Source organism: Chlorocebus sabaeus, chromosome 16 (genome assembly GCF_047675955.1).
Source record: "Chlorocebus sabaeus isolate Y175 chromosome 16, mChlSab1.0.hap1, whole genome shotgun sequence".
NCBI classification, from domain to species: Eukaryota; Metazoa; Chordata; class Mammalia; order Primates; family Cercopithecidae; genus Chlorocebus; species Chlorocebus sabaeus.
Genome location: NC_132919.1, coordinates 69,573,445 through 69,600,291, shown reverse-complemented (window position 1 = coordinate 69,600,291; position 26,847 = coordinate 69,573,445). Strand labels below are relative to the sequence as shown.

General features: G+C 54.8%; 1 protein-coding gene across 2 annotated transcripts; it reads right to left on the bottom strand.

Moving 5' to 3' along the window:
- Positions 1-1,405: 1,405 nt before the first annotated feature.
- Positions 1,406-25,875, bottom strand: KCNH4 (potassium voltage-gated channel subfamily H member 4). Of its 2 annotated transcripts, XM_008012655.3 has the most exons (16): positions 25,450-25,875; positions 23,387-23,620; positions 22,926-23,072; positions 22,695-22,822; positions 20,673-20,916; positions 20,191-20,348; positions 16,365-16,572; positions 14,688-14,882; positions 14,059-14,258; positions 10,108-10,357; positions 9,242-9,486; positions 8,238-8,276; positions 7,715-8,067; positions 7,347-7,453; positions 6,378-6,451; positions 1,406-4,640 (listed from the first exon to the last, which is right to left on the bottom strand). In XM_008012655.3, the coding sequence occupies exons 1-16, from the start codon at positions 25,523-25,525 to the stop codon at positions 4,245-4,247; spliced, it is 3,054 nt and encodes a 1,017-aa protein (XP_008010846.1). In that variant the 5' UTR covers positions 25,526-25,875; the 3' UTR covers positions 1,406-4,244. The 2 variants fall into 2 exon arrangements, with proteins under 2 accessions (XP_008010846.1, XP_008010847.1); XM_008012656.3 differs by lacking the exon at positions 22,926-23,072.
- Between the last annotated feature and the right edge of the window lie 972 nt (positions 25,876-26,847).

Genomic DNA, 26,847 nt, shown 5'->3' with positions numbered 1-26,847 from the left:
TGAGCCACCGCGCGCCCGGCCTGGCCGGGAACTTTTTAAGGCCAAGCCTGCCACCCGGTCACCGCCGGTTCCGGACGCCCCGAGGGAAGGCGGGTGGTGGAGCGCTGGAAGAAGGCAGAGGACTGTGTGTGCAGAATTGGGAAAGAAGAAACATGGTGCGAATGAATATGCATGCGAGGCCTCAGTCCTTTGAACTTGCCGATCTGGAGAAGCCCCTGTCTGCACTTTCCGGCCAAGTCAGCTTGGGAAGCCCGATTGCTGGAGGCGTCTGTGATGGGGAAGGCGATGAAAGCGCTGTAGGAAGGGTTCTCTACAGGATGCTGGATGAGATCAAACGGAGAGCTTCTGCCACCACCTCCTACTTGGTGTGTGCGGGGGCCAGCACAAAGACCATCTCTGCCTTCCCCTGCTCCCAGCCAGGGTCAGCTGTTCTCTCTGACACGGAATACAGAGCTGGACAATCTCTGCCTGGGCCCTCTCCATCTGCAAATAAAGACTAGAACCACCCCCACTCTGCACCCCCCCATATGGATCAGGAATATTTGTTTCTTCTACTCGTCTCAATATGGATGGGGCCCGCTCCTGATTCCTCCCACCCTTACCTCTCAACACAGACCAGTACTTCCTCTTCTTTTGCATCTCACCCTCCAGGGACACTACTGAAAACCTGTGTGGAATCAAGGGTCACCGGGGACAGCTGTGGCCATTGTGCCTATAACACTGGCCAACACCAGGCATATCTTGGAGCCTCAGCTGGAGAATTTACCTGCCTTGGACAACCTGCCACAAAACTGTGCCCACATCTAGTTCCATCTAGTCACCAGGGCGTCTCTTTCTTACATCCGTAACACACAAGACCCCCTTCCACGCCAGTGATCATGAGAGGTGAAAAGGAAGAGGGAAGAGAGGGCTTGTTGGGAGGACAGAGGGGATGGGACAGAGAGGGATTCCTAGCAGGTTCTGGCTGGTGACAAGCTCTTCCTCCAGCCCCCTTGCCATACCCAGCTCTTGAACAGTTCCTTATATAGGAGGGATGGGTAGTCCCCTGGGCCCACCTTTCCAAGGCTGGAGGTGGGCCAAAGTCAGGACTCTATCCTTTCCACATACTGTGTGTGTATATGGCTGTGACTGTTGTGCAGGGGAGAGAAGTGGGTATAATAGGCCCATAGTGACTAATTAAGTTTTTCCGTCATCCCTCGGGCCCCTGGTGGTGTGAATGTGGTGCCAAGTAGATTGGCTGGTGCCTCTGCCCTTCCTAAAGATAGCAACAGGGCTCTGGGGTGCAGCGGGGGTGAGGGTGGGGAATGATTGCTGTGTTGGCTCCTCCAAAGCCCTGGGGCTCTCAGACTAACCCCCAGAAACACCCAGAGCCAACAACTACAAAAATAAAGAGTTTATTTCCTATCCAAAAGTGAGCCCAGGGTGGTGGGTGGTAGAAGAGAGCTGGAGACCTGGGTGAGTTTTGGAGCAGTCCAGGCCCTGAGTGAGACCATGTTGTAATGGGGGAGAACAGGCTTGGCAGCGGTCTGGGGTCAGGGGAAGGATAGGGAGTGCTGTTGGGATTTTTGAGTTGCTAGCAGCGGAAGAGACCACCTTGAGAGACAGCCTGCAGAGAGACAGAAACAGAGATGTTGACAGACCCACGCCTAGGAGTAGAAGCAGACATTACTGGGCCCAAAAAGCACCTGTTGGGCACAGGGACCTGGGAACACACTGTTAGGTAAGGCACGGGTTGCAAACTCAACCCTTGGGCTCCACCCCTGACATTCCAAATTGGGTGAGGCCCAGCAATCTGCTTTTTATTTTTTTATTTTTTTGAGCCTCCGCGCCTGGCAGAATCTGCATTTTAATAGAATCTCAGGTAGTTCTGATGGACACTCAAGTTTTGGGAACTCAAATACCCACAGAGACCAGACAAAAATTTCAAACAAGGGAAGCTAGCCGGGAGATGATCAAGAAACGTGTGACAGCGAAGCAGAGTGCAGAGCAGATCCCATGTAAAGAGGACAGTGGCCACCCAGCCCCAGCTGATTGCCAATTATTGCCAGATGGAATGTTGGCCCATGGTAGCCAGATGTCCTGAGGTTTTTTTGTTTGTTTGTTTGAGACAGGGTCTCACTCTGTCACCCAGGCTGGAGTGCAGTGGTGTGATCACTGCTCACTGCAGCTTCAACCTCCTGGGCTCAGGTGATCCTCCCACCTCAGCCTCCAGAGTAGCTGGGACCACAGGCACATACCACTACACCTGGCTAATCTTTTTATTTTTATAGAGATGGGCGGGGGGGGTGTCTTGCTATGTTCCCCACGCTGGTCTTGAACTCGTGGGTTCAAGTCATCCTCCCACCTCAGCTTCTGGAGTAGCTGGAACCACAGGCACTCACCACTACACCTGGCTTTTATTTATTTATTTATTTATTTATTTTTGAGGCGGAGTTTCACTCTTGTTGCCCAGACTTGAGTGCAATGGCACGATCTCGGCTCACTGCAACCTCCGCCTCCTGGGTTCAAGGGATTCTCCTGTCTCAGCCTCCCGAGTAGCTGGGATTACAGACATGCACCACCATGCCCAGCTAATTTTTGTATTTTTAGTAGAGACGGGGTTTCTGCATGTTGGCCAGGTTGGTCTCAAACTCCCAACCTCAGGTGATCTGCCCGCCTTGGCCTCCCAAAAGTGCGGGGATTACAGGCATGAGCCACCACGCTGAGCCTACACCTGGCTAATTTTAAAAATACTTTTTTAGGCTGGGCATGGTGGCTCACACTTGTAATCCCAGCACTTTGGGAGGCTGAGGTGGGCGGATTATGAGGTCAGGAGGTCGAGACCATCCTGGCTAACACAGTGAAACCCCGTCTCTACTAAAAATACAAAAAATTAGCCGGGTGTGGTGGCGGGCGCCTGTAGTCCCAGCTACTTGGGAGGCTGAGGAAGGAGAATGGCGTGAACCCGGGAGGCGGAACTTGAAGTAAGCTGAGATTGTGCCACTGCACTCCAGCCTGGGCGACAGAGCGAGACTCCGTCTGAAAAAAACAAACAAACATATATATATATATATCTTTATAGAGATCGGGTCTCATTATGTTGCTAAGGCAGATCTCAAACTCATGGGCTCAGGCGATCCTCCCACCTCAGCCTCCCAAAGGACTGGGATTACAGGCATGAGCCAGTCACTGTGCCCAGTGCTACTTTTTTAAAGAGAAACTGGAATATCTGTAGTCCTGTATAACCTCTTTTTTTTTTTTTTTTTTTTTTTTGAGACAGAGTCTCGCTCTGTTGCCCAGGCTGGAGTGCAGTGGTGCGATCTTGGCTCACTGCAACCTCCACCTCCTGGGTTCAAGTGATTCTCCTGCCTCAGCCTCCTGAGTAGCTGGGATTACAGGTGTGCACTACCACGCCCGGCTAATTTTGTATTTTTAATAGAGATGGAGTTTCTGCATGTTGGTCAGGCTGGTCTTGAACTCCCGACCTCAGGTGATCTGCCCACCTCAGCCACCCAAAGTGCTAGGATTACAGGCGTGAGCCACCGCACCCGGCCTTATCTCATTTTTAATATTGGAACTAGCTCATATTTTGAAAATAATGCTGTGAGAGCCAAAGAGCACATATCTGGAGCCATCCATTTGTTTCCTGTGTGGGCTGTGAGATGAGGTGAGCCTCTCCAGCCTGGGCTCGTGGTAGGCGGCCTAAGAAATCGTGGGTTGCTCAAATTCTAAGCAGCATCTCAAACCTACCCCTCTCTAGGTAACATTGCTCTTAAGGTCTTCAGCAGAGACCCAGGGGCTGAGACAGAAGACCTCACAATATCACTAAGCTATCTTCAGGCAAAATCCTGCAACCTGTCTCTTGCTATAGACGCTAAGATACTGCCTGGTCTTGCCTTCATGTCCTAGGCTGGAGCTGGGTCCCTTGCCCATCCCCTCTGCTCCCCCATCTCTACCTGCCTCCAGGTCCTGGGGAGAAAGTAGGATCTCATCTGCCCAGCCCAATGGGCACTGCGGTTCATCTCATGCCTGCTGGGTTCCATAGCCCTCAGGTGGCTCCCCTCACAGAGGGGGAAGTTGGGGAAGGCTTGGAAAAGGGAATAGCGTCGGAGGTAACCACGCTTGGTTAAAAAGTCCAGAAATCCAGAGCCAACCAGGCCAGCTGGTGGCTGCTGACCCCAAGGCAGGAAGCCAAGGGGCCCAGGTCCTCCCTGAGTGGTGAGCGGCAACGCCCACCCCAGACAGGCCTGGGCCCTGGGCCAGGGTCAGTGGAACGTGTCTGACCTGGACTGGAAACTGTGCCTCATGAGGCTTGGGGTTGGGGGTGAGGCCTCTGGCACTGGAGAGGGTCCCAGAGGGTCAGGCTCTGAGGGGTAGGGGGGCAATATGGAAGGTCTCAAGTCCAGGGGCGCAGTCCCTGTCTCCATGGTCCCCACACTGGCTGGGCAGTGAACTTCAGCAAGCGTAGTATCCTGGAGGCTGGGTGATGGTCTGGACGCACAAGGAGAGAGGCATGGTGGCCTCAGCTGTGGACAAGGAGGGTCTGGGGTCCAAGTGGAGCCTGCTGGGTAGCCTGGCGGACCCAGCCTGGCCTGCAGCAGGGCCATGATGTGCCGCAGCTCCCGGCTAAGCTGAGACACCTCCTGATTGAGACGAGAGATCTGTTGAAAACACATCGAGTTGTTTCACAGGCGCCACGGTAATAACCAGGTGCACCCCCCTCTCCAGTTTACAAAGCTCCTTCACAGTCACTTTCTGCTCATGGCCACCCTGGGAGAAAGGCAGGATGAGGGTTATTTTTGCCCAGATGGAAAATGCTCCAGTCTCTTTCCAGAAAGGATTTGGGGCAGCAGATATTGTATTCTTCCCCTACACACACACATGCGCGAGCTTTCCCAAGATGTGGAAAAATGTGCTCAAAGAGGCCACACATCTGTGAAGTGACAGCCTTATTCTCAGCTGATCCCATCGCAGGCTCAAGGGTCTCTATCTGTGCTTTTCAAACTTCAATGAGGATAGAATCAACTTTTTAAAATGCACATTTCTGGGCCCCACCCCAGACATTCCCAATCCTAAGAGGCCCAGAAATCTGCACTCAATAGGTTGTCAGGTAGTTCTTTTTTTTCTTTTCTTTTTTTTTTTTTTTGAGATGGAGGTTCACTCTGTTGCCCAGGCTGGAGTGCAGTGGCACGATCTCGGCTCACTGCAACCTCCACCTCCCAGGTTCAAGCGATTCCCCTGCCTCAGCCTCCCGAGTAGCTGGGACTATAGGCATGTGCCACCTCGCCCGGCTAATTTTTTGTATTTTTTGTAGAAATGGGGTTTCACCGTGTTAGCCAGGATGGTCTCGATCTCCTGACCTCGTGATCCAACCACCTCAACCTCCCAAAGTGCTGGGATTACAGGCGTGAACCACCCCACCCGGCCTATCAGGTAGTTCTGATAGATACTTGTTTGGGAACCACTGGCCTAGAACTGAAGGATGCCCGAGGCCTTGAGTGGACTTGCCCTCAAGCTTGCTGAACAAGCACCAGCCCTGCCCAGGCCCCAGGGCCTGAACCGGCCCAGGCACCGCCCCTCTGGGATGCCCCATGTTTATCAGAACACAGGGAAAGCCAGTTCCCAGGGGCTGGGCCTGGTTGCTCTTTGGTGACAACTCTGAGATCCCTTGGGGAGGAGGCAGAGGCTGCACCTCAGCATATAGGATCTAGGTTCTTCCTGGACAGGATTCAGACGTCTAGATCCAGGTCCCCCAGGCCTGAAGGCCTCTCAGCCTCCCTGTCCCCTGCCCCCGCATCTGCTTACACTCATTCCCCACTGCTGGGGTAAGGGAAAGAGGTGGGGCCTGGGCAAGAGAGAGTCCCACAGTGGTGGAGGGAGAAGAGATCCTCTTATCAGGCTGGGAAACCTGAGCCAGTTGGGGAGGAAGGGAACCAACTGGTACCGAGTGCCTACGACATGCCAGGGACTGGACCAGGCACATTTGCACTCTCATTTCATCCTCAAAACTCTGGGAAGCACATATTACTATTTCCCCATTTTCAATGAGGAAGTTTAAGTTCAGAGCAGCTGTGGGACTTGCCCAAGGTCATCTAGCTAGCATGAATTTTTTTTTTTTTTTTTCTGAGACAGAGTCTTGCCTTGTCGCCCAGGCTGGAGTGCAATGGCGCGATTTTGGTTCACTGCAACCTCCGCTTCCCAGGTTCAAGCGATTCTCCTGCCTCAGCCTCCTGAGTAGCTGGGACTACAGGCATCTGGCTAATTTTTGTATTTTTAGTAGAGACGGGGTTTCATCATGTTGGCCAGGCTGGTCCCAAACCCCTGACCTCAAGTGAGCCACTGCGTCGGGCCTGAAATGCTGTTATATCAGGCGCATCTCTGAGCCAACCCCAACCCACCTCCTGGTTCAGCCGGCAAACCTTTTCCTTCACCTCCTCAGCCTCACTGGCCAATTCTGGGCTGGGCCTGGTCCCTGCAGGGTGAAGGGATGCAGGTGAGTTCATGGAGCATTAATACCTGAGCCTATAACTTGGGCTGGAACCCTCCTGTCATTGGGCAGGCGGAGAGCAGGGGGAGAAACAGCTCTAGGGTCTGTGAGATGGGAAACCTAAACTCCTTAGCCTGGTTTTGAGGCCCCTGTGTAACTCTCCAGTCTCATCCCGCGCCTTGCCCTGTCTTGTTATGGAGCTTCTCTGTGGTGTCTAAACACAACATCCTCTGGTTTTCATGCCTTTCAAAAGCTGTTTTTTTTTGTCTGAGATGGAGTCTCACTCTGTTGCCCAGGGTGGAGTGCAGTGGTGTGCTGTCAGCTCACTGCAACCTCTGTCTCCCAGGTTCAAGCGATTCTCCTGCCTCAGCCTTCTGAGGAACTGGGATTACAGGTGTGCACCACCACACCTGACTAATTTTTGTATTTTTAGTAGAGATGGGGTTTCGCCATATTGGCCAGGCTGGTCTCGAACTCCTGACCTCAGGTGATCCACCCTTATCAGCCTCCCAAAGTGCTGGGATTACAGGCATGAGCCACCATGCCCAGCTCAATAACCGTTTTGCTCCATCCTTCAAGATCCCACCCTTTAAGCAGTAACCCAAGCATCCCCTCCTCTAGAAGGAAGTCCAGTGGGTACCTTCCTCTTCTACCGGAGTCCAGTTCTTGTCTGTCATGGTATTTAGCATCTGGAATTGTTTATCTGTGTACAGAGGTGTCTCCCTGCTAGACTCACTCCAAGAGCATGGGCCAGGTCTGTTTTATCTCTGTATTCCCAGGATGGCACCTGGTACATGGTAGGCCCCTACTACATATGGGATGGATGGACAGGTGGATGGGCAGATGGATGACGGGGTTGAAGTCCACTGTTGGCCCTTACCTGTAGGGGGCACCTGGGAGCGGGGTCTTGGCGGCTCAGGCCTCCTGCTGAACCGGAATGAAGGGGCCTCAGCTGTGCTGCCGGAGTCCTCAATGCCATCCACTATCCTGGGGACAGGGTAGTGCTCATCAGCACCATGGGGTGAGGGTAAGGGCCAGAGCAGAGCAGACAGAGGGGAACTGGGGGCAGCAGTGCCAGGGGGCGGAGCAAGAGCGGTGGTCAAAGTGGGTTGGGGTTGCAGGCTGTGGTTGGAAGGGTGCAGTGGGCACACGGGCAGAGACAGGATGAAGCACTGTTTGGATAGAGCCCAGAGAAGGTTCTGGAAGCCAGTAGGGGTTTGGGGAAGGGAGGGGAGGCTGGCATCTCACCGGGGACTGAGGTCCGGAGGTCCAAAGGTTCCCAGTGGGGGAATGAGAAGCTGAGGGGGCTTCCAGGCAGCAGAGCACCTGGGGGGGCTGTGAGGGGAGGCGCTGTGGCCCTGGCCAGCCAGGGCAGGGGACAGGGACGGGGACAAGGAAGGAGAGGAGACAAGGGCTGAGAATGGGGGCAGCTCCTCGCCCAAAAGGCTGACCAGGGAGCCCCGAGGCCGTGCTGGACTGAGGTTAGGCAGCAGGAGGGGCCGTCGGGGCCTGGGACCACCCCCAGGCTCCGCGCCACTCTCGGCCTCTGTGATGGATGGCAGCGTCTTGTCTGAGGAGGAGCCGAGGCTTTCTGAGCGGGGCTGCGGGCAGAGGGGGCAGCTGATGTCGCACGACAGTGACCACAGACCCCTTCATTAAGTAAGAGCCTTCACCGGCGGATGCAGCTCCCCATCCATGGAAAGGGGGATGCTGCTCCCCATCTCACCCTCTCCCCAGGGCAATTCAACCCCACCCAGGAAGTGGGTGTTACCTGGGAGAGGCGAGGGGATCGGGAAAAGCGGCTGAGGCCCTGTGGGGACATAGGAGAGTTCAAGCCGACTCCCGCCTCCCTGCGGCCAGAGCGCAGCCCCTCCCTGTCCCACCCAACAGTGTTATGGGGTTGAGAATGTGGGGTCTTTTGTGGAGCTGAGTCAGAAACTACAACTCTAACTCAAACAAACACTGCATAGCAAAGTGAGACTGAAAAGCAGCAAAAGACCAAGGCCCAAAGTGTAATGTACAGGCCTGGCCCAGAGCCTAAAACACAGTGGACTCAGGAGACATTTGGTGAGAGAAGAAGGGGAAGTCCCAGGCGATGATGCCCCGTCCAGAGAGGGGCTTGAAAGAGGAGCACATGAGGTGGTTGTTTCTAAAGACAGGGTCATGGCTGGGCATGGTGGCTCACGCCTGTAATCCCAGCACTTTGGGAGGGTGAGGCAGACAGATCACCTGAGGTCAGGAGTTTGAGACCAGCCTGGCCAACATGGCGAAACCCTGTCTCTACTAAAAATACAAAAATTAGTCAGGCATGGTATGCACACCTGTAGTCCCAGCTACTTAGGAGGCTGAGGCAGGAGAATCACTTGAACCCAGGAGGCGGAGGTTGCAGTGAGCCAAGATCGTGCCACTGCACTCCAGGCTGGGTGACAGAGCGAGACTGTCACACACACACACACACACACACAAAGAAACAAAGGGAGGGTCCTTTGAAGGAGTCAGAAGTCTGGAGTGAGGCTGAGGGGTGGTCAGTGGAGGTGGGGCAGTAGAGTTGGGAGTAGAAAGTGATGAGAGACGGCCAGGGGCCTGGGTGATGGCCAGTGTAGTGTCAGCAGGGTTGGAAGGTATGAAGCAGGTAAGGGGCAATGGAGTAGGGTGCCTGGGCTTCAGGCATGATGTTTTTAGGTTGGAGGGAGGCTCATGGGACTCTCAGGCTGGGGAGGTCTGCTTTGGAGGAAGGGACTCTGGAAGGATGGCGGCCATCAGGGGTGTACATACACTGGTGTCAGAGCCCTGGCGCAGGTTGAAGGTGAGGTCCCGGGGCAGGCCAGCCCGGAAGGCAGCCCCGTACTCAGGATAGAGCCTCAGGACCTCAGCCAGCCCTTGGCTGCTCAGCTGCTGCAGGCCACAGTAGGTCAGAGCTTTCACATCAGCACTGGTCTTCAGCACGAAGCTTGGGTCTGCTCCCAACCCAGCCTCCTGCCCCGGCTCAGGGATATCTGCTCCAATCAGGTCCCCCTTCCCTGTAGGTAAGGGATGGGGACAGTCAGCTGGGGCAGTGGGAACAAAAGGATATCAGCTGGAGGTGCTCAGTGGATTTGAGGGGTGCTCAGTGGATTTGAGGGGTGGTCAGTGTGTTTGAAGCATGGTTGAAGGTGGGCCAGTCAATGGGACTGGTGGAAATAACCAATGGAATTGGGAAAAGGTCAGTGGAGAATGACTGGTGAGGTTGGGAGACAGTCAGTGGGAGTGAGTAGGGCCAGAGGAATGATCGATGTAATTGGGTGATAAAAATCACAATGGCCGGAGGGATCAGGTCAGTTAGAGGGTAAAGGTGACTGGAGTTTAGGGTCAATGGGGTTGGGAAGTGGAGCAATGGGAAAGGATCAGCTGAGCTGGGGACCGCCACTGGGAGGGGTTGATGGGTTGAGGGATGCCTAAGGGGATTAGGGGATAATCAGAAGGGAATTGCCAAAAGGGGATGGTCATAGGGTGAAGGGACCGAGAGAGTATTCCTCAGCAGGAACTGTAGGTATCCACAAGGAGTATCCCATTCCCTAGAATCCTGGCCATTCCCAAGTCCTCGGCAGCGGGGAGTCGGGGGTGGTTCCAGGGTAGGTAATCAGGGATGACAGGGTCCTTACCCAGGATGGCCAGCACCATGTTGTCTCGGAGCACCTCAAGTGAGCCGGAGCAGACATAGTAGTGTGCCTGCAGGGCATCCCCACGGCGCAACAGGTACTCGCCCGGAGCGCAGAACGAGGTCTTGATGTGCAGCGATAGGGCCCGCAGGCAGCCCCTGCTGGCTGCCCCGAACAGCGGCAGCTGCAAGATCTCCCGATTCAGGTGCATAGCAATGTCAGCTCTCAGCTCGTCTGGGAAGTCACGCAGTAACTGCATAAGGGGCATAGGTCATTCTGGCCATCCCCCTGCAGTTACTACTTGAGTCTACAAATGTGCTGAGCTGTCTTCAAAGAGAGAATTTCTCTTGCCCTTTGAAGTCACCCATTCCAGACCTTCAGTACAACCTCTGTGTCTAACCTCAATTTTACTTGCTGCATGAACCTCAAAACCCAATTTCAGGGGCAGAGACCAGGTCTTCTGCCATCAGTTCCCCACCTATGACTACATGCTGGTTACTTAACCCCATCATTCAGGAGCTGTCCCTTGGGGGTCAGCCTTCAACTGGGAGTCAGGAGACCAGGAGTCAGCTTGGCTCCTAAGCCCCTGTGGACCTTGGGCAACCCATTTCCGCTCGCTGGGCCTCAAGATCCCAGTTTGTATCTCAGTCTGTAAAATGCAGAGTTGTTATTAGACCTTGGGCACTACCAATGACCTCTTAGGGCCACATTCCATGTTCACATCCTCATATGGAGCCCCTTGGCCACCCTGGCTTGTTGAACTCTCCCCTCAGCCCCCCTGGGCTCCCGTGAGGGGCTTCCTCCTGGTTCCTCCCACCTCTCCCACTGCTCACTTCCTCATTTCCTCCCAGGCTCCTCTTCCTCAGCCAACACCCCAGACTCTCACTTGCCACACTATTCCTGCATCATGGCAACTGGCCCCATGGCTTCCCCACTACCTGATTGCCCTGAGCCCTAACTCTGAGTCCAGACCTGATTTCTTTTTTCTTCTTTCTTTCTTTCTTTCTTTCTTTTTTTTTTTTTTTTTGAGACGGAGTCTTGCTTTGTCACCCAGGCTGAAGTGCAGTGGCCAGATCTCAGCTCACTGCAAGCTCTGCCTCCCGGGTTTATGCCATTCTCCTGCCTCAGCCTCCGGAGTAGCTGGGACTACAGGCGCCTGCCACCTCGCCCGGCTAGTTTTTTTGTATTTTTTTTTAGTAGAGACGGGGTTTCACTGTGTTAGCCAGGATGGTCTTGATCTCCCGACCTCGTGATCCACCCGTCTCAGCCTCCCAAAGTGCTGGGATTACAGGCGTGTGCCACCGCGCCCGGCCTTTTCTTTTTTTTTTTTTTGAGGCAGAGTCTCGCTCTGTTACCTAGGCTGGAGTGCAGTGGCATGATCTCAGCTCACTGCAAACTTGGCCTCCCAGATTCAAGTGATTCTCCTGCCTCAGTCTCCCGAGTAGGTGGGATTACAAGTGTGCACCACCAAGTCCAGCTAATTTTGTATTTTTAGTAGAGACAGGGTTTCACAGTATTGGCCAGGCTGGTCTCAAACTCCCAGCCTCAGATGATCTGCCCACCTCAGCCTTCCAAAGTGCTGGGATTACAGTCACGAGCCACTGCACCGGGCCAAGAGCTGATTCCCATCCACCTACTGGGCAACCTCCCTCTGGACCTCCCCCAGGCACCATACCCTCCTCTTGGTCTGACCCGGGACTCTCACCTTCATCCCAAAGCCCCATCTTCCTCTTGTTATGCGTCCATCCCCACCCTTGGCCTAAGCCAGAAACCTGGGAGTACTCTGAGCTCTTCTGCAACCAGCAGGAGATCACCACATCCCACAGATCCCATTCTCAGAGATACCTCACCAATCCATTCCCTCCGAGATTCCCACACCACTCCCCAGTGTAAACATTACGCAGGATAAAATCTAAATTCCAGGCCATCCCTGAGCTGGGCCTGCTGCCTCCCAGCCCATGTCATGCCCTCCTGCCCTGCCTTCTCCCTCTGCAGCACTCACATGCCCGTTCCTACAGGCTTACAGAGCCGCTTTCAGTTTCCAAAAGCACCCACTCTGCTCTTTTGTGCCATCACTTCTAGACCTGTGTCCCTATGACCCTTTCTACCAGGGATGGCCTTCCTATAGCAGGCTGATTTCCTTCTTGTCCTCTGTGATGTCCCTTCTTCTGTGCCACCTTCCTTGACTCCTCTCCGCCCAGGCACAATGAGGACCCAATGTCACCAACATCCCTCCTTTACAGCCCCATTCACCGCCGCACTCTGTTCATCTGTCTGCCTCCCTCACCATTCTGGGTCTCCCTAAGGGCCAGGGCTGAGTGTCATCATCTCTAAGCTCCCTGTGCCCAGCACCAAGGCTGGCCCAAAGCAGGCACTCAGGAAATGTCGGCAGAAGGGAGAGTGGCATCAGCTGGGCCCTGAGCTCTTTCACTCCCATATTCAAATGCAAAGAAACAAGAATTTGGCCGGCTGTGGTGGTGCACGCCTGTAATCCCAGCAAATTGGGAGGCTGAAGCAGGCGTATCAAGATGTCAAGGGCTCAAGACAAGCCTGACCAACATGGTGAAACCCCATATCTACTAAAAATACAAAAATCAGCCAAGCGTGGTGGCAGTTGCCTGTAATCCCAGATTCTCAGGAAGCTGAGGAAGGAGAATTCCTTGAACCTGGGAGGCAGAGGTTGCAGTGAGCCGAGATCATGCCACTGCACTCCAGCCTGGGCAACAGAGCAAGACTCCTTCTCGAAAAAAGAAAAAAAAAAAAGAAACAAGAATTTGTATTTTGGGTGAGTGTGTGCCCTTGTGAACAATACCTCACCCCCGGGGCCCTGTTTGCCTCCATTTTATTTATTTATTTTTTATTTTTACTTTTATTTATTATTATTATTATTATTATTATTATTATTATTATTATTATTATTATTTTTGAGACGGAGTCTCGCTCTATCGCCCAGGCCAGAGTACAGTGGCCCAATCTTGGCTCATTGCAAGCTCCGCCTCCTGGGTTCACGCCATTCTCCTACCTCAGCCTCCCGAGTAGCCGGGACTACAGGCGCCCACCACCATGCCCGGCTGATTTTTTGCATTTTTAGTAGAGACAGGGTTTCACCGTGTTAGCCAGGATGGTCTCGATCTCTTGACCTCGTGATCCACCCACCTCAGCCTCCCAAAGTGCTGGGATTACAGGCGCGAGCCACCGCACCCGGCTATTTTTTATTTATATATGTATTTTTTAGACAGAGTCTCACTCTGTCGCCCAAGCTGGAGTGCAGTGGTGCAATCTCGGCTTACTGCAAGCTCCGCCTCCCGGGTTTACGCCATTCTCCTGCCTCAGCCTCCTGAGTAGCTGGGACTACAGGTGCACACCGCCATGCCTGGCTAATTTTTTATATTTTTAGTAGAGACGGTTTCACCGTGTTAGCCAGGATGGCCTCGATCTCCTGACCTTGTGATCCGCCCGCCTCGGCCTCCCAAAGTGCTGGGATTACAGGCGTGAGCCACCCCGGACGCCTCCATTTTATTTTATTTTATTTTATTTTATTTTATTTTATTTTATTTTATTTATTTATTTATTTTTTGAGACGGAGTCTCACTCTGTCGCCCAGGCTGGAGTGCAGGGGCGCGATCTCGGCTCACTGCAAGCTCCACCTCCCGGGTTCCCACCATTCTCCTGCCTCAGCCTCCCAAGTAGCTGGGACTACAGGTGTGCACCACCACAGCTGACTAATTTTCATATTTTTAGCAGACAGGGTTTCACCATGTTGCCCAGGCTGGTCTTCAACTCCTGACCTCAAGTGACCCACCCGCCTCAGCCTCCCAAAATGCTGGGATTACAGGTGTGAGCCGCCGCACTCAGCCTGCCTCCATTTTAAGCCAGAGGGGCAGCGACCCCTTCCCCACACCACTGCAGGGCCACTCGGAGGGCGAGGGCAAGACGGGAGACCCCGCGCACTACCTCATTGGCGTCGATGCCGCTGTTGACGGCCCACGTGGTCTGGAAGTATTCCAGCATGCGCTGCTTGAGCGGCCGCGGCAGGCGGTGCACACTGATGAAGTCCTTGAGGTCCTTCATGCGGCTGTGGTAGAGCGAGCGGCGCGAGTACATGCGCTGGATGATGGCTGTCACGTTCCCGAACACCACAGCGTGCATCAGGGCTGGAGCAGCAACAGCGGGCTGGTCAGGACCGGCCACCCCTCTGGCCACCTCCCCAGCTTCCAAACCCACCCTGTCCTGGCCAAGAGCCAGTGGGCTCCTGTGTGCCTACTAGATGCCAGGCACTAGACTAGGGATGGGGAATAGGGAGTGGTCCAGAGATGGGTAACACCCCATGCTCCTCTCAGGCCTCCCCATCATCAGGTCATGAACCTGGGTTTCCCATCCCTTTTGCAAGAGGCCACGCCTGGTTGTGGCATCCCCAGGGCCAGCACATAGTGGGCACTCAGGAAACGTCCATGAATGAATGCGTGACTGTCTGGACTTGGGTAGACACCTCGAGCAGATGCCTTGCCCTCTCTGGGCCTCAGTTTCCCCGTGCACGCTGGGCTTCGCAGGGCCCCACTGAGGCGTGGCAGGTCTGGCCTCACCGCCTATGAGCATCGTGCAGATGGAGAAGATCTTCTCGGCGTCGGTGTTGGCACACACGTTGCCAAAGCCTACGCTGGTAAGGCTGCTTAGAGTGAAGTACAGTGCCGCAATGTAGGCGCTGCGCCGCGATGGGCCGCCCACTGAGCCATTGACGTAGGGCACCTCCAGACGCTTGCCCAGCTCGTGCAACCAGCCTGCAGGGTGGACGGATGCAGGGAGCCCTGGCTGTGCCAGCGGTGGAGAACCAGGGTTCCCTGAGCCACCTGTGCTTGACCTTCGGCAAGTATTTATACACAGGTTGGCACAGGAACTGTGAGGAATGGTCTGGGTCTGTGCCTCCCCATGGTGCACTGGTTACAGTTACAGTCCAAGGCTGCCAACTCACTATACTGCTGACTGTTCAAAGGCTCCTGAAACTTACTAATAGTTTATTGTGCACCTGCTCTATACAAAGTGTTGGGGAATTGACCCAGCCAAACACTCTCCCTGTCCTGGTGGAACCTATAGCTGAGGGAAAAGAGACATGACATAAATCATTACAGGTGGGGGGTGAACTCCTGGAAGGGAAGTATTGTATAGGGTGTGTTAGGAATCCTAATAGGTTAGGGAAATCCAACCCACTGGCAGTTGGGGGGTTCTGGACATGGTGCCTGGAAGGCATGCTCCTTAGGACGGGGCATTTTGATTGAGACACATGGAACCAAAGGAACATTGGTTCCAAGTGAGGCAGGGAACAGAAAATCCATCTAGGTGGAGAGGGAAGACAAAAGAGGGAGGATGCCAGAGAGGAAAACAACATGTTGCAGGCCCAGCGTGAGAAAGCAGTATGTCCTGGGTCCAGGGGAGAGGCTGGTGTGACTACGACGCAGGGAGCATGGGAGAACAGGAAGGCAGGTGGGAGAGAGGGGGCACAGGGCTGCTCAGGGTGTGCACTGAGTGTGGACTTCATTTGGAGGGCAGTGGGAAGCCACTGAAGGAATCCCAGCAGGAGTGTGGCAGGTCAACATTGAATCCTAGAACCCATTTGGCTGTGGTGAGAAGGGTGGTTGTGGGAGGGACCAGAAGGGGGTTGGGAGATCAGCAGGGAGGCTATTGCACAGGCCTGGGTGAGAAAGGGAGGTGGAGTGGACTGGGAAGGGGCAGACAGGATGGAGAGAAAAGGTCAGATTCAAGGGACATTTGAGAGGTGGTATTGATGTGGTGGGCTAGGTGTGGGGTGAAGGAGCGGGAGGTGTCAGGGACCATGCCCAGGATCTGACAGGCCTTTCAGAGGGATTGCAAGGGCCTGGGGCTATCTCCTGGCCCATGGCTATGAAGCCTGGAGAAGGAGGGATTAATGGGGGCAAAGATGCCAGGCTCTTTCAGGGACTTTTCACGTGCTGCTCCTTCTGCCTGAAACACACTCCTCCACCATCAGTGTTTCCTGCATTGTACTTTGATCATGATCACTGGTCTTGCTCCCCTGCTAAGCTGTGAGTTCCCTCCACCAGCCCCCCAAAACAGAGCCCTTGTCTGCAAATCATTATCCCCATGCTTGATCCAGAAATAGCTCAACGCATGTTTGTTGGATGGATAGAGGAATGTGGGATGAGGGGTGTGGGTACTGGTGGAAGCATCAGCTTGGGGATGGGACAGGTGGACAGGTGGTCTGTGAAAGTCTGGGGTCGGTGGCTCACCAATGTCCCAGAGCAGCGGGTCATTGGCCTCCATCTCCCGGCGCCCGATGACATACCAGATGCAGGCCATCCAGTGGGCAAGGAGTGCAAAGACCGACATGAGCAGCGTGAGCACCACAGCACTGCACTGAGAGTACCGCTCCAGCTTCTGCAGCAGCCGCAGCAGCCGCAGCAGCCGCACTGTCTTCAGCAGGTGCACCAGCGAGGTCTGCGGGAGGGTGGCGGGGGAGGCTGTCAGCAGGCATACCTCCTCCGAGCCCTCAGTCCCCTCCCAGGGCCTTCCCACCAGACACCCTGGAGCCAGCGGAGGCTGCAACAGGAAAGACATCGTTGCCGTCCTGAGAAAGTGGCCAGGGAATGCAGCAGGAAGGGAATAATAACAATAAAACAAACAGTGGCTAACGCTTAGTAATTATTTTCCTTTTTTTTTCTTTTCTTTTTCTTTCTTTCTCTCTCTCTTTTTTTTTTTTTTTTTTTTTTTTTTTGAGACAGAGTCTCACTCTGTAGCCAGGCTGGAGTGCAGTGGCTCCATTTCAGCTCACTGCAACCTCTGTCTCCCAGGTTCAAGCAATTCAAGGCTGCCTCAGCCTCCCTCCCCAGCTAATTTTTGTATTTTTAGTAGAGATGGGGTTTCACTACATTGGCCAGGATGGTCTTGATCTCCTGATCCCGTGATCCACCCTCCTTGGCCTCCCAAAGTGCTGGGATTATAAGGGTGAGCCACTGTGCCTGGCCTTAGTAAGTACATTCTATGTGCTTAGCCAGGCACTGTGCTAAGCATTTGTAATCCTTATTTAACAATACACACACACACACACACACACACACACAATTATACCTTTAGTTCAATTATCATCATCATTCCCAATTTGCAGATGAATGAACTAAGGCTCAGAGAGGCTAATGACTTGTTCAAGGTCACAGACCAAAGACATGATAGAGCTGGCACTCAGGGTGGGCATCTGGGCTAATTGACACCACAGTCCACCTTGTGCTCTAGGGCCACTAAGCACTGGGAGATGGTAGGGGAGCCAGGCCTGGTCAGAGTCAGGGGATAGGCAATGGTCTCTGCAGAGCCCCAGTAGCGACGGCAGCAATTGTGATGGGGACCACCCTTCAAGACATGGAGAAGCATAGTGGAGTGGGGACAGGCAAGGACTTGAGGGCTGGGGGAGGTTTATGGACACTTCCTGTTGCAGATCAGCTGCAGATGAAGACTCAAGCAGAAGAGTTGAGGGAGCAGGAGAGCAGGGACTGAGGGAGCCTGGGCTGTGCTAGGGGTTGACGGAGATAATGGTACCTAGTAAGTGTCCCATATTCACTAATATTACCCCAAGTACCATCTGCATTGTGGTTATCAATATTGATCAGCCCTTCAATCTTGGAGATGGGGAGGGCTTATCTTCTGGGTGGGAGCAGCATGGCAGCTAGGACTGGAAGCTCTGGGGCAGTGCCTGGGGAACCTGGAATGAAAGCCCCTCACTGCCCCTTCCTGGGCTTCCAGGAACAATTCCCATAGCCCTGGTCCTACACTGCTCCTGTACCATTTCGTGCAATTTTTCTCTAATTTTAAGTGAAGGAACTGGAAAGGAGGTGGCTCTGATTCCTCCACATGGACCCTCGCCAGGGTTTAATGCCTACCCCCGGCTCCCAGAGCACTTGACTGCAAGCTTGAGTTCTTCAGGGCTTCCCTCAGTCAACTGCCCTTGGGCCCCACTCTCTTGGGGATACTCCTCTCATTCTCCTTGGACTAGAATATCCAGGCCTGGCCCCTTCAAGTCTGCAGCTCTGCCAGTGCCTGCTCATCTTCTGTCTCTGTCCTACCTCTCTCTGGCCCCCAGTGGCATTCCTCATCTCATCAGACCATCCACCCAGGGGCCCTGGTTACCTGGGAAGCAAGGTGGTATGTTGGAAAAAATACTAGACTGAAAGTTTAGAGAACTGATTCTTTCTTTTTTTTTTTTTTTTTTTTTGGAGACGGAGTCTCTGTCGCCCAGGCTGGAGTCCAGCGGCGCGATCTCGGCTCACTGCAAGCTCCGCCTCCCGGGTTCACGCCATTCTCCTGCCTCAGCCTCCTGAGTAGCTGGGACTACAGGCACCCACCACCACGCCCGGCTAATTTTTTGTATTTTTAGTGGAGACGGGGTTTTACCATGTTAGCCAGGATGGTCTCGATCTCCTGACCTCATGATCCGCCCGCCTTGGCCTCCCAAAGTGCTGGGATTACAGGCGTGAGCCACTGTGTCCGGCCAAGCTAGAGTGCAGTGGAGCAATCCTGGCTCACTGCAACCTCTGCCTCTGGGACTCAAGCGATTCTTATGCCTCAGCCTCCGGAGTGGCTGGGACTACAGGTACACACCACCACACCCGGCTAATTTTTTGTGTTTTAGTAGAGACAGGGTTTCACCTGTTGCCCAGGGTGGAGAGACCTGGTTCTAATCTCCTGCCTGCCCCTGCTAGCTATGTGACTTTCAGCAAGTCACTGAACCTCTCTGAGCCTCTGCACCTACCTCTGAAAAAGGATAAGGATCTGCCCTGAAGGGTCCCCGTGGGGCTCCCATGTGATGATGTGTGTGCAAGAATGCAGTGAACTGTAAGATGCTCCCAAAGGGACCTGAGAGGAGGGGCAGGGGGCTCTCTGCAGTCTCCCACCCCCCAGCTGATGGTGCCTAGTGGGCATAGAGGGGTGGGCGCACTCCTGGGGAGGGGTGGGGAGATCTTCTCAGAATGGTCAGAGCCTCGAGGCAGACGTACACACATGCACGTGTGTGGGAGCGCGCACACACGTGTGCACAGCCAGGAGAGGAGGCCCACAGCCCGTTGGCGGCTAGTTAAATTCGGCTGCGTGTAGGTGGTTTCCTGCTATAGCTGAGTGCAGGGAGAGAGCACACAAGGAAACTGCTCCCCACTTCCCCGCACCACACCCAAGGGGGCCTGGGGACACAGGGTAGCACTGCCCCACCCTGGACTTGAGAAGACCTACTATCTGCTGGCTGGGGCTGCAGATGACCACTCAGGGCACCTCCAGAGTGTCCCCAGGGATCTGTGAGGACTCAGGTCCTGGCATTCTTTGCCTCTGAATTCACCCACAGCCTCTACCTTCTTGTCTAGGTTTACTATGCTCCCCCAAATGCTTGCTGTCCTCATCTCCTGCCAGCTAAATCCTACTCACCCTTTAAGGTCTAGCTATACTCCCACCTCCCTCAGGAAACCTTCCCAGACCCCTCCAGCCTCTGCCCAGCAAGTACGCTTTTGCTTCCCAGGTGCTGGCCAGACTTCAGACCATTTTAACTCACACTCATGTTCCAGCCTGGTACTCCAAGGTCAGCCCAACCCCTCAGTGGCATACCCGGGCCCCATCTTCCACCCCCATTCACCTCTTCTGTCCCTGCTGTGCTCTGCAGTATTCCTGCCCCCTCACCAGTTTAGTTGTTTAGAGGCTGAATCCTTGTTCCCTTTCCCCACAGTGGCCATGCCCCACACAGTGCTTTGCAGACAGCTAAATGCTCATCAGTTGTTTGTTAAATAAAAAAGTGAAAAGTACCACTCATTTGGCATCAGACCAATGCCGCCTTGGTAGCCATAGTTAGCTTTTCATTTGTCTCAGCTTCCCTCAAAGATTGTGAGCTGAGCTCCCCAGGATCATAGACCCTCCGGGATCCTCCCGGTACCTAGCGCATGGCTATGCCCAGAGCAGGTGCCTGATAAATATCTGCAGATGGATTGATGGGAAGGGGCATATCTGGGTTTGGGATCAGTCCCTTCCTGGAAGATGTTGTGCTGAAGTTGGGAGGTTGGACTGGATGGTGGGATAGAGGTCACTCACCACGGTGACGTTGAAGACGTAAAGCAGGTCAAAGGGCAGAGCAGCAATAAGATCGACGAAGAACCAGGTGGCCAGGTAGTGGAGGCCAATGGAACGAGGAGCAGAGATTACCTGGCCAGACTGGGACACATAGGTGGTGCGGAAGTTCAGGATGATATCTGGGGGTGCAAGAGGCTATTACTGGGGGGCCTTGGCCAAGGGATCAAGAAACCAAAAAAGGCTGGGAACAAGCTTTAGAGACCCAGACTGGAGGAGGAGGCAGGCATGGAGAGATAGATTGGGCTTCTGGCTGGTCCTTAGGGAAGACAGGTCACAAGGCTGAAGGCTGCAGGAAGCAGGACACATGGGCCATTGGGACTTAAAGATGCAGGAAGGGAGGGGCTCTGAATGCCTGGGTCATGCGGGCCCCAGGAGTGGGTGAGGCTTGGCCAAGTGGATTCCCCCAGCCAACCCGCCAGGGTGGGTGAGGCAGAGGCTCTGACCCAGGATGAAGAGCATCTCCACGGCGATGTCGCTGACAAGAGTGTGTCGCGAAGTGATGGGGGTGTCATCGTCACCCGAGAAACAGACGTTGTAGGGGACGGTGACCGCAACGTAGAAGGTAGCAAGGAGGATAAGGCCGTCCCAGATGGCCTTGGGGACGCTGTAGTGGAGGAGGAGGCAGCGAGACCCCCCCACGGAGGCCACCTTGTACTCGGGCACTGATGGCTTTGGCTCAAACACGTTCTAAGGGGAGAGGGGTGGCGATTGGGGACACTTGAGGGAAAGAGGAGCCAAGATGGAGGGTGGGAAAGGCAGGGGATGGGGAAAGGGGACAGGTGGACACTGCAAAGGCACTTTTGACCATGAATGAAAGGAGATAGAAGGCCAGGAGAGGGGCACAGAGGCTGACACCTGACATTCTCTTCTCCTGCCAAGTACTTCCCAGGCCCCCCTCTTTTTTTTTTTTTTTTCTGAGATGGGGTCTTGCTCTTTGCCCAAGTTGCAGTGCAGTGGCGCAGTCTCGGCTCACTGCAACCTCTGCCTCCCGGGTTCAAGCAATTCTCCTGCCATAGCCTCCTGAATAGCTGGGACTACAGGAGCATGCCACCACACCTGACTACTTTTTGTATTTTTAGTAGAGACGGGTTTTAGCCATGTTGGCCAGGCTGGTCTCAAACTCCTGATCTCAGGTGATCCACCCACCTCAGCCTCCCAAAGTGCTAGGATTACAGGCGTGAGCCACTGTGCACGGCCCGAGGCCCCTGTCTGAACCAATCATGGCTTGTCAGGGGTATTTATAAGGCTTGACACTCACCCAACCTGATTTTAAACTTTTTAAGTTTAGAGACAAGGTCTCCCTCTGTGCCCAGGGTAGAGTGCAGTGGTACCATCATAATTTACTGCAGCCTTAAACTCCTGGGCTCAAGCGATCCTCCCGCCTCAGGCTTCAGAGTAGCTGGGACCACAGGCATGCACTACCATACCCAGATACTTTTTTTTTTTTTGAGACAGTTTCACTCTTGTTGCCCAGGCTGGAGTGCAATGGTGTGATCTCGGCTCACCGAAACCTCTGGCTCCCAGGTCCAAGTGATTCTCCTGTCTCAGCCTTCCAAGTAGCTGGGATTACAGGCATGTGCCACCACACCCGGCTAACTTTGTATTTTTAGTAGAGATGGGATTTCTCCATGTTGGTCAGGCTGGTCTTGAACTCCTGACCTCAGGTGATCTGACTGCCTCAGCCTCCCAAAGTGCTGGGATTACAGGCGTCAGCCACTGTGCCTGGCCTCCAGATAATTTTTAATTATTTTTTTTTAGAGAAGGGGTCTCACTATGTTGTCCAGGCTGGTCTAGAACTCCTGGCCTCAAGCAATCCTCCTGCCTTGGCCTCCCAAAGTGCTGGGATTACAAGCATGAGCCACTGTGCCTGGCCCAACACTCATCCTACTTGAGAAGAAGACTATGACAAATCGGCACATGCCCTAGCTTGAGGGATCACAAACTTCTCCCTTAAGTTCCTCTTGGATTCTGGGGGCCCAGTGGGGGCTGGGCATATCCCAGCAGGGAGCAGAGGCTGGCATAGCCCATCGCATTCCCTGTATCCCTAACAGAGGGTTGGGGACTCAATCCCCTGGCTTGGTCAGGATCCTAGGAGGTGGTACACAGGTCCAGATGCCAGGCCTGCAATGAGGGCTTTCTCCCTAGAACTATAGCAGCTTGCTATTTCACCACCCATGGTATAACCCTATCATCCCCGGGCAGGTGAGGTCATTGCTGCTGGAGCAATGTGACATCATCGGAGCAAAGTAATGTCAATCACCTAAGGGAGTGAGGGAGTGAGGGATAGAAGGATGTGAGGGGAGGATATAGGATGGAGCAGAGAGTAATGTATGGGAAATGGGTGGGCAGAGGAGCAAGCCAAGGAGGGACACCAGACAAACAGGGAAGCAGGGAGACAGTGGCAGGGGTGCCTCAGAATCAAGGCTGGAGGACTTGGGAGATGTTCGGTTGGGGGAGGGACTCACATTATTGGCCTTCATGCCTCCCTGGCCCCGGCGGCCAAAGTGGCCGGTCAGTCGGTGTAGGACAGTACGGCTCCGTCTTCTGGCAGACCGAAATTTCCAGGTGGCTCCCCTTCTACCAAGGGAGTTTTCTGTTGGGAAGAAAGGTGCAGAGATATGTTGGGGCACATCCCATGCGGCTGGGTAGGCGAGGGCTTCTGACCATTCACACTGCCCATCCAGACTTGCCGTTACCATGATTACTGTCCCTGCGGCCTCCTTGGGGGCCAAGTCCTGGGCTTCCACTCTGAGTGATATCCTTGAAGGAAAAGAGGAACAGCACGACCTCCCCCATCTCATTCTTGATGGGCATCATGTCCAGGAGGCACCAAAAGGCCGAGCCTGTAGGCATGGAGAGAGGGAGGGAGGAGCATGGGCAGCCCCGTGGCATGCCTCTCTCCTCATCCCCCTCATCCTCCTATACATAGTTAAGAGCTTGGCAAAGCAAGAGCCGAAAGGAACCTCAGAGATTCTGTCAGCCGTCTCCTTCATCTTTCAGATAGGGGAACCCAGGACCAGAGAGGTCAGGGATATGCGCCGTCACAGTCAGCTTGTGGCGGTGTGGGGACAAGCACTCAGACTCCTACTGTGCCCAGTGCCCTCTGGATAAGGCTAGAGGTCTAGGCAGGGCTGCAGGGTGGGGTGGGCCCCCTCACCATCCTTGCGGTAGAAGCAGATTTCAGTGCGGTGCTCCTGGTGGCCCTCCAGGGCTTTGTGCAGACGCTGCAGGGCTGGCTCACTGGTCTCTGGGCCATAGAGGAAACGGCAGCTGCAGGTCTTCTGCATGACTTCAGTGCGACCGTAGCCCGTGAGCTCGCAGAAGCCGTCAGAGCAGTAGACGATGGGAAAGCCCCGTGGGCCCTGCGCGTTGGCTAGCAGGAAGTTGCTGTCTGTGGGAAGAAGAGGTCAAGGTCAGGTCAAGGCTGGGAGGCTAGCTTCCAGGTGGACAGCACCTCCCTTAAGTTGGGGTTAGAAGTCACAGAGCCAGAAGCTTCCCAGGTTTCCATGTTGCTCCTGACCCCACTTTGGGATTTTCTGAATTGAGAATAGGAGAAGGTAGAGCAAAGAGACAAGAACTTAAGACAGGACTTAAGCAGGGTCTAATGGGGAGTTGGAGAAGGACCCCAGGAGGTCATGCCATCCACCCCCCTGCCTTCCAACTGGTGAGCGGTCACTGTAGAAGGCAGCATAGCATGGTGAGTAAGAGCCTGGGCTCCTGCAACCCTCCACTGCCACTTACTGACTGTGTGACTTTGGGCAAGTTGATGACCTCTTCTGTGCCTGAGCTTTCCTTATTTGCAAAGTTGGGTATCATAGGCCTTCCTCACATGGTCGTTGTGAGAGTTACATGAGCTAACTTGGGGAGAACAAGTCCTAGCACATAGTAAGTGCTACTCTGAGAAGGTGAAATTGTTCCCCGACATTTGCTAGACTTTCTTCCTATTATAGAGTAAGCAGGGCAGAGTTTCTGATGACACCACACCCATTTTATTGATAAGAAACCAAAAGGCAGAGATTATCCAAACTCACAGATCTCCTTAGTGTGGGGGCAAACAGTGATGAGTGGTGTCCTCTTTCCCTGCCTTCCAGGAAAGGTCCACTTTTTAGCATTCTTGTAGCTGCTTTCAGGGGATCTGCCCCAGTGCTCAAAGTCTAACGGGAGAGGGCATTGAGCATATAGCTCCAGCACCCTCCAGCAGCAGAACCCGAGCTGTCTTCCTCCAGCTCCAATGCGGGGGAGGCCAGGGGTCTCCTGTGGGCCATTCAGGGACAGAGACTCAGCTAAGAGATGGGGCCTGTGACACAACCAGTCCTGGTACTCTAGGAGGGATGACTGTCTGGGGGCAGGGAGGCTAATGGGAACACTGAAGGTGCCTGGGAGGCACTGGGCTCTGGGCACTGCCTCCTTCTTCCATCCCAGGGCCTGTTGCCCCGGTGATGGGCGCTATGGAAACAAGGGGGGGGGGGAAGCGGGTAGGGCCCCGCAGCTCAGTTTCCGCCCTCGGGTACCGCTCCCTCACCCTCCAGATCCCGGCCAGGGTTCCCGAGGGAATGGCAGGTTTGGGGGAGGTGAGGGCGGGGAACCTCTGGGCTCCAGAGTGGGAAGAGGGAATGGCGGGAGAAGAGGCGGGGAAGGAATGATGCGGCTGTCCAAGGTGCTGAACCTGAAACCCAAGCTGCGTTGGGCGAGCCGGGAGTTCCTACCATCGCACAGACCGCTCCCCTCCTCCTGCCTCACCCACCTTAGACACTGACGCCCCACGATTTGGGGGCGCGCTACGTCAATCCAAACTAGGTCCTGCTGAAGTCTGATCTTTTCTCCTTTTTTTCTGGAGGTAGTGGGAACTGGAGTCCCCAGAATGCCCGGCCACTTTGTCCCACTTCTGTGTCTTGGATACCCCCATACACGCCCCCAGCACAGCTCTGCCCGAGAGTGGGCGGCTCCCAAGGCCCCTCCTCCGCTCTGCCGCACAAAGAGCCTCTTCTGCCTCTAGTCACACCCCCTAACCTTGGACCCCATCCTCTCGGCCCTTTCCCCTCCTCCCCTCGCAGGGCACTCCCCGCCCTGTTCCTGCACCGCGGCTTTGGGAGTTCCTAGACCCTTAACTCCATTCTTTCCCCTAGCCTCGGGTCTCACCACGTCCAGGAGACCCGAGACGGCCTCGAGGAGACTTAGCCCCCAGCTTGAACCCCAAGCCCCGACCTCCGTCCCACTCACGCGTTCCGTCAAAACGGGTGGCGATGGTGTCCAGGAAGGTGTTTTGCGGGGCCAGCAACCCCTTCATGACCGGCATGGCCCCGGGGCGTGGGTTCAAGGCGCGGCGCTGGGTAGCTTTCAGCGCGGCCGGGCCGGAGGGGGCGCGCTGCCGGAGGGGCCGGGGCGCCCCATGCGCCCGCCTGCCTCCTCCCCTCCCTCTTACTGCCGCTGCCGCTGTGGCCGCCTCTGCTCCGAACCCCGTAGCTCTCGGCTCCGCTCAGCGCCGCTTCGGTCCCCCCCCACCTCCCCACGGGCCAGGTTCTTCCCCTCGGGTTCGGCCCGCACCCGCCACGTGGCCCCACACGGGGAGGGGCCGCTAGCGACACCTGCACCCCTCTGGGCAGCCCTCCTCCCAGAGGGGAGCGGCCCACGCGTGTCTCTCGGGGAGAGAATTCGGGGCACGCCCACCGGGAGGGGAGGCCTGAAATGATGGGCGGGTCTTGCATAACAGACTCGCCCTCTTCCAGGGTGGCCACGCCCCCACACGTGGTTCCCTGGCTGCTCCCTGTGGCTCCACCTCGCGGGTTTTCCCGCGCGCCGTCCACGCTGGGCTGGTGTCTGGTTCACAGTGCCGCCTGCTGGAGTTGAGATATTTCGCAGCACCCCTAGGCCAGTAGCTCCAGTGTGAGATAGCAAGGGTTAAGAGGCTAGTTTGCTGGTAGAGAGTGGATGATGAGAAGGCTTGAAACCCCAACTCTAGAAAGCACCACCAACTCTTGCCTCCTTCCTCAGTTTTCCCAAGACACCCTGGCGAACTCTGCCTACTGAGCACACAGCATGGTGGAATGAAAAGAGCTTTGGAGTCCACCAGGTAGGGTCCCAGCTCTAGCCACTAATCGTTTGATAGCCTCTCCAAGCCCCACTTTCCTCATCTGTAAAATGGAGCTGATAATTCTTACCTGATGCAGTTACTGTGAGAATGTAATACCGTAATGCATGTCGTTGGCACAAAATAAGTGCCTTGGAGGGCAGTTGCCTCCCCGTTTTCCCTCTTCCTACTGTCTTAATCCTCCTCTCTGCTGCCCTTCAACTGGAAGAGAGGCTGGAGGCAAGTTTGGGAGAAACTACCTCTGAAAAAGATAGTTTTGAGGTGGGCAGAGTCGGTTTGCAAATCTCCAAGGGTGCACAGGTGAACTTTGATCTCTGATTTCTCCAGGATGGAACCGGCACAGCAGCAAGAGGGACCAAAGTGAGACTAGACACAGGACTTTCTCACTACCTATGCAGAAAATTGAGGCAGCTGAGTTCTGTGGCTGAGGCTGGCTGCTTCCCACGACAAAACAGCTGAAGCCAGTGAACGTGGGAACCCCAATGGGCAAGGAGGGCAGGCTAAATTCTCCCCACTCTCTGAGCTAGGTA